At 14.6% G+C, this 11707-nt stretch overlaps 1 protein-coding gene across 1 annotated transcript, besides 18 other annotated features; it reads right to left on the bottom strand. All coding sequences in view use genetic code 6, as the record gives it.

Moving 5' to 3' along the window:
* Nucleotides 1-147: 147 nt before the first annotated feature.
* Nucleotides 148-190: a microsatellite.
* Nucleotides 191-956: 766 nt separating this feature from the next.
* Nucleotides 957-995: a microsatellite.
* A 141-nt stretch (nucleotides 996-1136) lies between these two features.
* Nucleotides 1137-2410, bottom strand: IMG5_092720 (hypothetical protein; the record flags this gene model as incomplete). Its single annotated transcript, XM_004035642.1, has 6 exons — nucleotides 1137-1296; nucleotides 1346-1413; nucleotides 1471-2049; nucleotides 2101-2183; nucleotides 2236-2308; nucleotides 2383-2410. Coding segments are annotated over 6 exons (991 nt in total), but the record flags the coding sequence as incomplete, so codon positions are not given.
* Nucleotides 1918-1969: a microsatellite.
* Nucleotides 1922-1973: a microsatellite.
* Nucleotides 1922-1975: a microsatellite.
* Nucleotides 2411-2436: 26 nt separating the features above from the next.
* Nucleotides 2437-2489: a microsatellite.
* A 278-nt stretch (nucleotides 2490-2767) lies between these two features.
* Nucleotides 2768-2820: a microsatellite.
* A 27-nt stretch (nucleotides 2821-2847) lies between these two features.
* Nucleotides 2848-2888: a microsatellite.
* Nucleotides 2877-2936: a microsatellite.
* A 1042-nt stretch (nucleotides 2937-3978) lies between these two features.
* Nucleotides 3979-4026: a microsatellite.
* Nucleotides 4027-5547: 1521 nt separating this feature from the next.
* Nucleotides 5548-5581: a microsatellite.
* Nucleotides 5582-6154: 573 nt separating this feature from the next.
* Nucleotides 6155-6194: a microsatellite.
* Nucleotides 6155-6195: a microsatellite.
* A 1719-nt stretch (nucleotides 6196-7914) lies between these two features.
* Nucleotides 7915-7955: a microsatellite.
* Nucleotides 7956-9138: 1183 nt separating this feature from the next.
* Nucleotides 9139-9192: a microsatellite.
* A 1941-nt stretch (nucleotides 9193-11133) lies between these two features.
* Nucleotides 11134-11207: a microsatellite.
* Nucleotides 11208-11643: 436 nt separating this feature from the next.
* Nucleotides 11644-11691: a microsatellite.
* Nucleotides 11647-11688: a microsatellite.
* Nucleotides 11692-11707: the final 16 nt, after the last annotated feature.

The raw sequence follows: 11707 nt of genomic DNA, 5'->3' as shown, positions 1-11707 counted from the left end.
CCCCAACCCCAACCCAAATTACCATTCAAAATATATTTATATAATTATTTTACCTAAAAATATAAATAGTCTATATATCTTTTACAAATAAGTTTATAAAATATATATATATTTAATTAATTATTTTTTGATATTAAATTGAATAAAAATATTTTTATAAAATTAAATTAATATTTTTATAAAATAAAATCAAAATTATTTTTATCATTTATGATTCAGATATATTTTTTTTAAAAAATTTCGTTTGATATTAAATATGTTTTTATTATAATTTATGAATAAAAATATTAATAAATATTTATATTTTAATATTTTAATTTTTTCAGTTATATTAAAACTTTAATTAAGATTTTAAATAATATTTCAAACATACTTAAATAAATTGCATAAAATTATATTTTTAATTAATTTCAATTTATAAGGGTTCTTAAAAAATATTTTTTTTATAAATTAATTTAAATTTTACAATTATTATATTTATTTTGAATAATTCTTTAAATCTTTTTAAATATATATATAAAATTAATTTATTTACTTTTTTTATATTTTATATATATACTTTTTTTTTTGTAATATTTCTTTTATTTATAAATTGATTTTTTAATATTAGAATGTTTTTTTTTAGGTAATTAATTTATTATTAATATTTTTATATAAAACTTAGTAAAAAAATTAATATATATAACTCCAGCTTTATTATTTTACAAATAAATAATATAAGACCTTGGTTAGATTTAATTCTTTTGTTCAAAGAGTAAATAATAATATTTTATTTCAAATAATTTCGACAATGTTTTTATTAATTTTTGTCAAATTTAAAAGACTTTATAAAAATCTAAAATAAATATTATAAATAATAAAATAATAATTATATGCATATTAATTATAAAATTTTAATTATGTTTATTTTAAAATATTTTTATAAATGAATTTTTTAATAAAAAGTAACAAATTAAAAAAAAAGTTATTTTAAAAAATAGTTAGTTTTTAAAAATTTGATTAATATTAAAAATAAACTTTAAACAGATTTTTTAAAACATTCATAAATTTAATATTTCTTATTTATAACTAAAATAAAAAAAATATACTTGAAAATATAATAATTTTTTATCAACTATTTTCTTGTAAATTTTTACTTTAAAAGTATTTCTTAACTTCTCCAACTAATAATTATTTTATTGAATTTTGTGAATATATTCCCTTTAAATATTTATTATTTTTTAAAATCTTTTCCGCTAAATGCTTTACTATCTTATCCATCAAATTACTTTTGAATTTAGTCCCTTCAACGTTTGTCTAATTTTTTTTATTTTTTTTTATAAATAAAAAATATATATTATTTTACTTCGCTATTCCAATCTTCTTTTAATTCTTATTTATTTTATTCAGTTTTTAATTCAGTTTTTTATTAATCTTAAAAAAAATATATAAATATATAAATTAAAAATTTAAAATATATAATTTATTTACTTTTTATTTTTACAGATTTCTAACTTTATTATATTTTTTAAGTTTCATCTTATTATTAAGATTAACTCTAATTTTCTTTTTGACTTTATTCTACTTTTATATTGCTTATTCTATCTTTTAAAGCTTTTACTACGCTTTAAACTTCTAAATCATTAATATAAGATTCGTAGTCTAGATTATTAGCAAAATCAAGTAAGTCTTAACATTCTTAATCTTCTTCTTTTTAAATCTATTATTCGCTTTTAGACCATTAAGGTTTTTTATTGCTGTTATTAACTCTAAGAATATTTTAAAGTTATTGATTTGATATGTATAAATTTTCTTCATTTTCTACTGAATTTTATTAGTTTAAATCTGTGTTTTCGTTTTAAATATTACTCTTTCTTTAAGCTATCCTTCTAACAGATTATTATCTTAACTATTTTGATATTTTAAATTGAATTATTATTATTTTATTTACTTTATTTGTCTTTTTTATTTTATTTTCATTATTTTCTTTATTTGTTTATTATTTATGCTTAACATATTTCTTATATTATTCAAGCCATTATTTGTGTCTTGATAAAACAATATGTACTCCTTTAATAAATTTAACTTTTAAAAAGAAAACTAAAAAATTATATTAATTACTTTTAATTGGTTAATTAAATTATATTTTGGCAACTGGATTTGTTCCAAGCAATTCTTTTTTATCAACTCTAGAGATAAATGGACTATATAATTGTATTATATATATTTATTTTATAAATATTATTTAGTTTTTACTGATTTTCTTTATGTTCTATCTTTTCGTTAGGCCTTGTACAAATCATAAGACCTTTATAATTGCCTATTCCTTCTACGAATGTAAAAATAAATAATGTAAATTTGTTTCATTTAAATTTCTATTAAAAATATTTTTTTGTAATTTACATTTGAATTAGTTTTGTTATTCAGACATTTAAATTTTTGTTTTATTTATTGTTGTATTTTTTTTTTTATAAATATATTTATTTTATATTTAATAGTTATATTTATTTAGATATTTGCTATGCTCTTAATATTTTTAATTATAAATTTTAAAATAATATTAAATATTTTGAAATTAATTAAAGCTTTCAATATTTTATTTAATTTTTATAAATATTCTCATTAGTTGATAAAATTTATTTTTCAAAGTAGAAAAAATATTTACATTATGATAAGTTTTGAAAAGAATTAAAAATTATGTTTATATTATTTATATATAATATTAACTTTTTTATTAAGAAGTATTCAAAAAATGTTGTTTGTATGCTATAATACTGAAAATTAAATAGTTTAATTATTTTGTTTTTATGTTTAATTTATTTGATTTTTATATTTAATTTTAATTAATTAAGAAATATAAAAAATTATAAACATATGATATTAAAATAAAACATATTAATTTAAATAAATTTATTAAATATTATTAAAAAATTATTAAAATTCTAAATAAATTTATTTTTTTATAATTTATATAATATTAAAGACTAACTAACAAATTATTTTATTAATTTTTATATAAAATGTCAATAAGAAAATAAAAATCATTTAGTTTTTTTTCCTAACCGATTTCTCCTAAATCATAGAATAAAAATACGCTTAAAAGAAATTCAGAAAATTATAATTCAAATAGATATAAATAAAAAGAAAATTAAACTATATTACATTAAGGTTAAACATACAATATATAATAATCCTTAAAATAAAGTTCTATTATAAATTTCGAATAAAGAAAATAAATAAATTATAACAAACAAATAAACATAAATAATAATAATAAAAATATATTAATTTAAAAATTTCCATAATCGAAGATATTTGAAAAAACTTAAAATTTTAAATAAAAATATAATGATTAAAAATAATAAGTTATTAAATTAAAATAAATAATATAAGAAAAAGATTATATAATTTAGTAATAATAAAAGCATATTTAGGAAAACGAGCAAATATAAGAAAAGCTAAAAGCTTAATAATAAGAGTTTATTCAAAAAGAATTAGAAATATATTAATTAAAATTGGAAACTTAGTAAAAAGATAAAGAAATATAAGATTTTTTTGATATAAATTTGAAGATAAGTTTGTAAAATAAAATTTTGAAAAATAATTTATAAAAAGCTGAGGAAAACTTTATTTAATTAGAACATGAAAATTCAAGACTCAAAATAATATTATCGTAAGAAGTTGAAATTAGTTAAAAAATGAAATTTTGTTGAATTTTATTTTTTATATCAAAAAGCATTTATAAATTTTATCTTATTCAAATATTTATATAAATACTATATTATTAATACTTAAAAAAAGTAAACTTACTTATATTTTTTAATATATATTAATGTAGTATAATAATAAACTAATAAATTTTATTATTTTTACACAAAAAAAATTGTTGACTTATTATATATAAATTTAAATTTTTATTATTTAAAACACAAAATTAAAAAAAGAATTTGTGAATTAAATATTTATTTATTTTAAAAAAGTAAAATTCAAATAATTACAAAAATAAATATTAAATTTAAAATCAATATTTAATTAAATAAATATTTATAAAAAAAAACAAAAATAAATATGAAATAATATTTAGATACATATTAATATTAAAAATCATATAGTTTAGATAAATAAAATGATAATTTTAATTAATAGCATTATTTTATTTTATTTTATAATAATTTTAATAAATAGTTTATTTTGTTTTTTCAAAAAAAAATTTTTTTAAGTTTAACATATTCACTAATATATAGTTGCAAAACAAAAAAATATTGTTTTAAAAAAAACAAAATTAAATATTTAAAAAGTATATTTTTAATTATAATTAAAAATAAAATAATGTTTCTAATTAAAATAATAATTTTTCTTATTACTTTTTTTTTAGAATAATTCAATATTTTTGATATTAATATTTTTCTAATATTATTTCAATAATTTTTAAATTCTTATAAAAACTATTTAGGATCAAGCTATTCAATTTTTTCAATAAAAATTTTCGGATTAGTTTTGTAATTTAAATATGATAAATAATTTTTTTTTAAATCTTCTTTTTACTTCTTACTTTCATCCAATATTTCTAGTTTTGATTTCAATATATCATATCTGTGTTTTTAATTAAATTAATTATTAAATTATTTATTCTAATTTTCTTACAATTAATTAATATATACTGTTAATTTAATATTGAAATTATTTTCACTTTTTGTTATTTATTCCAAATTTTTAACAATAAAAATAAAATTTTCACTTGTTATATCATTATTATGCATTTTAGTAATAATTGCATATCTTAAATTTTAAACTTATTTGATTTTACAAAAAAATTTAATAAAGAAACTGTAAATTCTTGTAAATAATTGTAGTACTATAAAAATTTTATTTTATAAAACTTATAAAATCATTTTTGTAGAAGTTTAATCCTTTTTAATAATTTTAATCTGTTTTTTTATTTATTTCACAAATAGTAAATTTATCAAATATTTTTTTATTATTATCAGAATATTTAGTAATACATTATTTCATTTTATTATTTAACATTACAGAATAATTTTATTCGTTATATTTTCTCCATAAATCTGGCTATTATATTATTTTAATTTATATAATTTATATATTTATGTCACAACATTTTTATAATTAATTAAAAATTTCATTGAACGTTAAAGAAATCAAACTTTAATAAGAGCCTTAATTTGAATTTTAAACCATAATTTCATTAATTAACTTATCAATTACTTGATCATTAATTAAAAATTAAATTTTTTAATAAAAAAAATTTTGCTCTTTAATTAAATAATCAAATACTTATTCTTAATTATAGTTATCTTAAGTCTATTATTTATAAGATTATTTTAAAATATTCAAAATTAATGATACAATAAATTTTTTTTTCTTTTTAAAATTTAATTATTTTTTCATAACTAAGCAAAAAATCACAAAACCAATTTAATCTTTGCTTATTTTCATTGGAATAATTTAAAAATTATTAATCGACATAAATCTGAATATAACTATTTTATAAAAAATAATTATCGCAAGTATACTTCTAAAATTCTTGAGGAAAATACAATTAATAGTTATTATTTAAATATTCATATTATATCAAATATTCTAAATAGTTTTCAAGTACAAGTAAACACATTTCAAATATAATTTCCTATAAATAATAAATTGTATTTTTTTTTTAATATTATTACTTGTATTTATTCTTTTATTTAACCTTACTAAGCAAAGTTTAGTATTTTTACTCCTGCTTATCCTGTTGATGCTTTAAAAAACAATCTTCTGTATTTAAAGAAATCTATTGCTAATGTTTAAAATTGATTTTCATTGATAAATTATTATTTTTTTAAATTATTTTAAATTTCATTTTATTCTTTTAGTGTATTTTCAATTAAATTAAACAAAACTAATGAGAATAAAATTTTATCATAATCAGAAAAACTCTAATCAATTTTAACTTTTTCACGTTTAGAATTAAGAAATAGATTTCTTGCTAAATTATTAATAAAGCTTTTTAAAGTTTTTTAGTTGCGAAACAGATCATAGGTTAATTTATAAGGCTATAATAATATTCCATATTTATAAATATTCATTAAGAAATAATTAAAATCTTTAGTTTATAATAATTAAAATGATTATTAAATATCACATTTTTATAAATTTTACAGCTATTTTTTATACATTTTTTAATTTAATTATTATTTTAAATTTAATATTTTTTTTTAAGTAAATTAAGGGTTAGAAATTAATAATTAAAACTCTTCACTTTATTATTTTATTATTTAATTATTATATGCTTCATTTAAAACTTTATTAATTTAAATAATTTAATTTTAAATTTATTATCAAAATCAAATGAATTATTTTCTGGAGTTTTTTATTTTGTTTATTAAATTATTTTCTCTAATTATTAATCTAAAAACAATATTTCTAAACTCTTTAAAACAATATTTAAACAAAATTTTTAATCTATATTAAGATCTGAATTATTTTTTTATATATAATTTAGATTGTCTTATAAATACAAACAATATTTATTCATGAAAGATGCAGTTAATTTTCCCTTATTTAAAAAAATAAATAAAAATATATCATAAAACGAATTTTATTTTATACTAATTATTTTAACATAATGCTAACCCAAACTTCCTATCAATAAGCTTTAAATGAGAAAAACTTTCATTTTTAATACTATTTATTAAAGTGTCTTTTAACAATTCATTATTATCTTTATATATTTTTGAGTAAACATCAATAATATAGAAATCTCTTCCAAAAGGCTCCCAAAAGTTAACATAATAATTATTATTTCGATATGATTTTGATTGTATATTTGCATCATAATTAAATTCTTACAAAGGAATTAATCTATAAAAACAAACATAGTCAATAAAAATTTTAAAAATTAATATTATATATATATTATATAGATATTTACTCATATAATTAACAAAAACATTATTCAAATAATATATTAAATTCTTTTTTTACTCCATATTTGCTTTCTAAATTAAAAGATTAATTAAAATTCATCAAATAATTAAGAACTTTAGCAATAACAAATTTAAAAGAATCATCTAATTTATTAATTACACAATAAAAAGGATTAATTTCTTAGACAAAAAATTCCAAACTTAGCTTAAGAAATATTAATATGTCTAATAGTTGAATTATATGTATATTTTAATTTTAATTTTACATTATATTTTCCAAAAAGTTTAATACTTATTATAATAAATCTGCATATTAATTTATTATATAGTTTTCTTAAATTTTAATATTAATACATCTAATTTAAATTAATGCTTTTAATGAATTTAAAATTTTAAAGATCATTTTCAAAGAGTATTTTAAAATTATAATTTTTCATTGATTATTAATATAAATGAAGTTAATAAAATAGATGTTAATCTTAACTTTTCTATATTGTTCCTAACTAATATTCATAAAAATGATTATTCTTGCAAAGATTATACTATAATAGTTATGCATAAAAGCCTAATAGACAATAATATATTTAAGCTTACTTATTTATTACCATTTATTTAGATACTTTCAACCATTCTTATACACTTATTTTTTAAAAAATTTAATTATACTTTTTTTCATTAACTTAAAAAATTTCATCTATATAAAGCAAGTTCCTTTATTCATGCCAGTTAGTAATTTTTAAAAAATCATTCAGAAATTCTATTTGATTAAATAAACTAACATGATATAAAGATATATTAAATTTTACTTATTTATAATTTTTGATTATTTATCTAAAATTAAAAATTCTTCTAATTTTGATTTGTCTTAAACTATTCTTATTAAATAATAAAATATTCCAAATTCTATCTACTCATTGCTATATTTTTAAATACTTTTATAAAAGGAATTATTAGCAATTCTATTGTATAGATTAAGCATTTACCTAGTTATGTTTTAATTTAGCTTATTTCTTTACCTTTATCTTTATCTTTATCTTTATTTTTATTTTAAAATTTTTTTGGAACTCCAAATAAATTATGATTATATTGAAAATTTATTTTCTTCATAATATTTTCTAAAATAATCGGATAATAATAATTTAAAGTTTTTATTAGTTCATTTTCATCTAACAAATTTTGTTCTTTATAAAGTCGAAATTTATTTTAAAGATCATCTACATTATTTAATCTGTATTTAATAAATAAAATATATCTACTATCTAAATATTTAGATCTTTCATAAAAGTCCAAAATTTATTTATACAAAAAATCAAGTTTATCCTTGTTATAGTATTTTTCCATATAATATGCATATGTCAATAATATATTTCTTTTTAACTTAATTGCTTATTATTATTATTAATCTAATTCTTATTTTAATATTTTTCCCTGTTCATAAATTTTTTCTTAATTTTAAATGTGTATTTGTAAAAATTTTAAACTTTCATCTAAAGGAAGTTTTTATTTATTAAGGAATATTCTATAGCTTTATTGTAATGATTACTTACTTATTAAAATATACCAACTTTCTATTAATTAAAATTATTGTGTTTTATATAAAACTAAGATTCGAATTCTTTCAAAAACTTATTATTATTAGTATATATTAGTTTTTAAGCTTATTAAATTTCATAAATTGCTAAACATCTTTTAATATTTTTTTTTTAAAAAAAAAATAATTCGATATTCTTACTCATTTTCTTATGATATTTCTTTAACAAAATTAAATAATTCGGCTGCATCTAAGTAATTTTCTATCTCTTTAAATTATTTAGCTTAATTTATAAATTCTTATTTATTACTACATCTAGGTTCATATTTTTAAATATATTTCAAATTTTATTACTATAAAATTAATTAAACTATTTTATATAATAATTTTACATTTATTTAATTGTAATCCTTCTTGAAGCATCTCTAGTCAAAAATTTATAATTATTAAAGTAATTTTTAAAATGGATTAATTTTAATATTAGAATTCTATTTGCTTTCATAAATAAACAATTTAGATCTAGTCCTACTAATTGCAACATATATTTCTTTAAGCTCTCCACATAAAATTTAAATACTGTTTTTAAAATAATCATGATTAAATTAATAATTAAATTATTTTCCTTTAGATAGTTCAAAAATTTCAACTTAATTTTCTCTTTATTTAAAAAGTAGAACCTTAAAAATCTTTTTTAATAGTACCTATATTTTATTATATAAATAAATATTAGTATATTTAAATGTATATATAAATATTTATCTTAAAATTATTGTATTGAATATTATTATTTTTAAATTTCTATATATTTTAAGAGTTCCCAAGAATTGCATTCACTATATGAATATTAGAGAAAATTATACAAGATCACATCTTAAAATTCTAAACCTTTAGCTTCTTATATAGTATAGATTCTAATTTTCGAGTTTTTAAATTATTATCTAAAAATTCCTTTTAATTCATCTTTATCTTTTTCGTTTCTGACAAGTATAGTTTAAAGTCTTCCGAAATAATCAGCAAATGCTTCTTAAATGGATCTTCTTCTCTTTGAAAATTTTTTAATATGTCTTCAATTTCATTAATTATAATTGGTTTTTGGCCCATTTCTTGTTGAAAACTCAATAGGAATTTAATCTATATGCTCAGGGAATATTAGCTCCAAAATTCTTATTAAAATATTGTCAAATTCTATTATTTATCCATGAAACCTGAAATTTTTATTAAGACAAACATATTGAGGCTTTTCTTAGTATAATAAAAGATTATATTTCTCTTATATTTTTTTATTATAAATTTTATGAATTTCTTTAAATCTAAATTTATTTGTTTTATTTATGGTTTAGGCTGAATCTCCTCCTAAAAAAATTCTTTATTAAGCAAGTAAACATAGGAGAAAAATTGATGCATAATTTAAATCTTAAATTTCATCAATAAATAAATAATGGAAATATCCTTTAGAATCATAATTTTTCTTATTTTTTTTAATAAAAACTTAATTTATGTGTTTAAACTTTTTTTTTACTTCATATATTTATTATAAAATATAGTTAAAAACATCATTTTAATAAAAAAAATTATTCTAATTTTTCCATTCTTAATATAATTTAGCAATAATGTAAATATTTTTTTTTATTCTAAATTTACAAACGACTTTTCTTTACCAATAATATCTAAGTAGTCATTTTTAGGAATCATTTAATGTTCGAATTTAAAGCTTGATTAATATCCTTTTTGTATATAATTTTTAATTATTTTAAATAAATATATTTTATTTATATATTATAAAATATAATTTAAGATAAACATATAAAAAAAAATATATATTTAATGTAATAGAAAACCTGTAATGTAAGATTAAATTTCCGAATATGCATTCATTAAATCAATATCTTTATTAATTTAAGGATATAATTATTTTAAGTATTAATTCCAAAAAATATTTTAGAAATCTTTAAAAGAAATTTCATTAAAAAAATTTTACTTGCATTTATAAATTTTTCCTCTTAACATTCTACCTGGCTAAAATTCTTAAATTTATCCAAAATCGTCTCTAATCAAAAACGGAGCACATAAATTTCCATCAATTAATTTTTATCAATGTTTAAAAATTACAAAACAAAGGATATTACTTTACTTGAGATAAACTATAAGCTTATTTTAGGTTTGTATTTGATGAATAGCTAGTTATGCTTTCGTAAAAAATTTAAACTTTTTCAGAAAGTACAGAAGAAAGAGTTACAAAACAAATTTTTAAATTATTTTATTATTTATGCTTTTTCTTAAATATTTGATTTAGTATACATATAGTCGATACTTCTGCAGTTGTTTTTACAGTCCCTGATCTTCCCAAAGCTATACAATTTACGTTTGATAAAATTAGTTTATTCTCTTCTTCACTTAATAATATTTTCTTAATGTCATATTTTTTTTCTTATAAGTTTTATAAAGCTTATTCCATAATATTTTACTAAAATATTTTATTAAGAAAATAACTTTTTATTATCCAAATTCATTATCCAATTCTTCATTTTAAATGTCAAATTTATTTTTTACATATAATTATAAATCGAAAATAGAAGGTTAACTTTACATATATTCTTTTTTTTCTTAAATTTTCTAACATTCATTTATTTATGTTTTTAATATTTATTCTTTAAAAGATTAGCTTATAAAATAATTTTTCAGCTTAATTAAAAATTTTATAATATAAATATATATATATATATATATATATATATATATTTTTATATATATTATATATATATTATATATATTTTTTTTTATACCAATTTTTCCTTAATATTAAGGTTTTTTTTTTAATTTTTAATTTAATTTATCTTCTAAAAGTTCTTAATTTAAATATTTTTTATAATTTAAAATATCTTTCATTTTTTAACTATATTAATCTTAATCATTACTAGAATATGTTATTTTTTATTTTTATTATTTTTAATTCAATGATAAATAATTATAAGCAAAATTATAGTATCTTTCTTCATCTTCATCTTCTTCTTATTTATATTATTATCCCAAATACATTTTTTAAAAAAAAATTTTTTATAGTTTTTAAACTTATTATTAATTTATTATTATAAAAATTTGTTAATTATATTTATAATATATTATATAATAAATTATTATTTTATATATTAAATAAATATAAATACTTATATTTTAATTTATTATATAAAAGCATGTATAAATTAATCTATTTTTATTTATTATAATAATTTATTTTTATAATAATTAATTTTTTTTTTTTCAATATATTTGC

This window comes from Ichthyophthirius multifiliis (genome assembly GCF_000220395.1).
Source record: "Ichthyophthirius multifiliis unplaced genomic scaffold scaff_1120509250733, whole genome shotgun sequence".
Lineage (NCBI taxonomy): Eukaryota > Ciliophora > Oligohymenophorea > Hymenostomatida > Ichthyophthirius > Ichthyophthirius multifiliis.
This window is presented reverse-complemented; position numbering and strand designations above follow the sequence as displayed.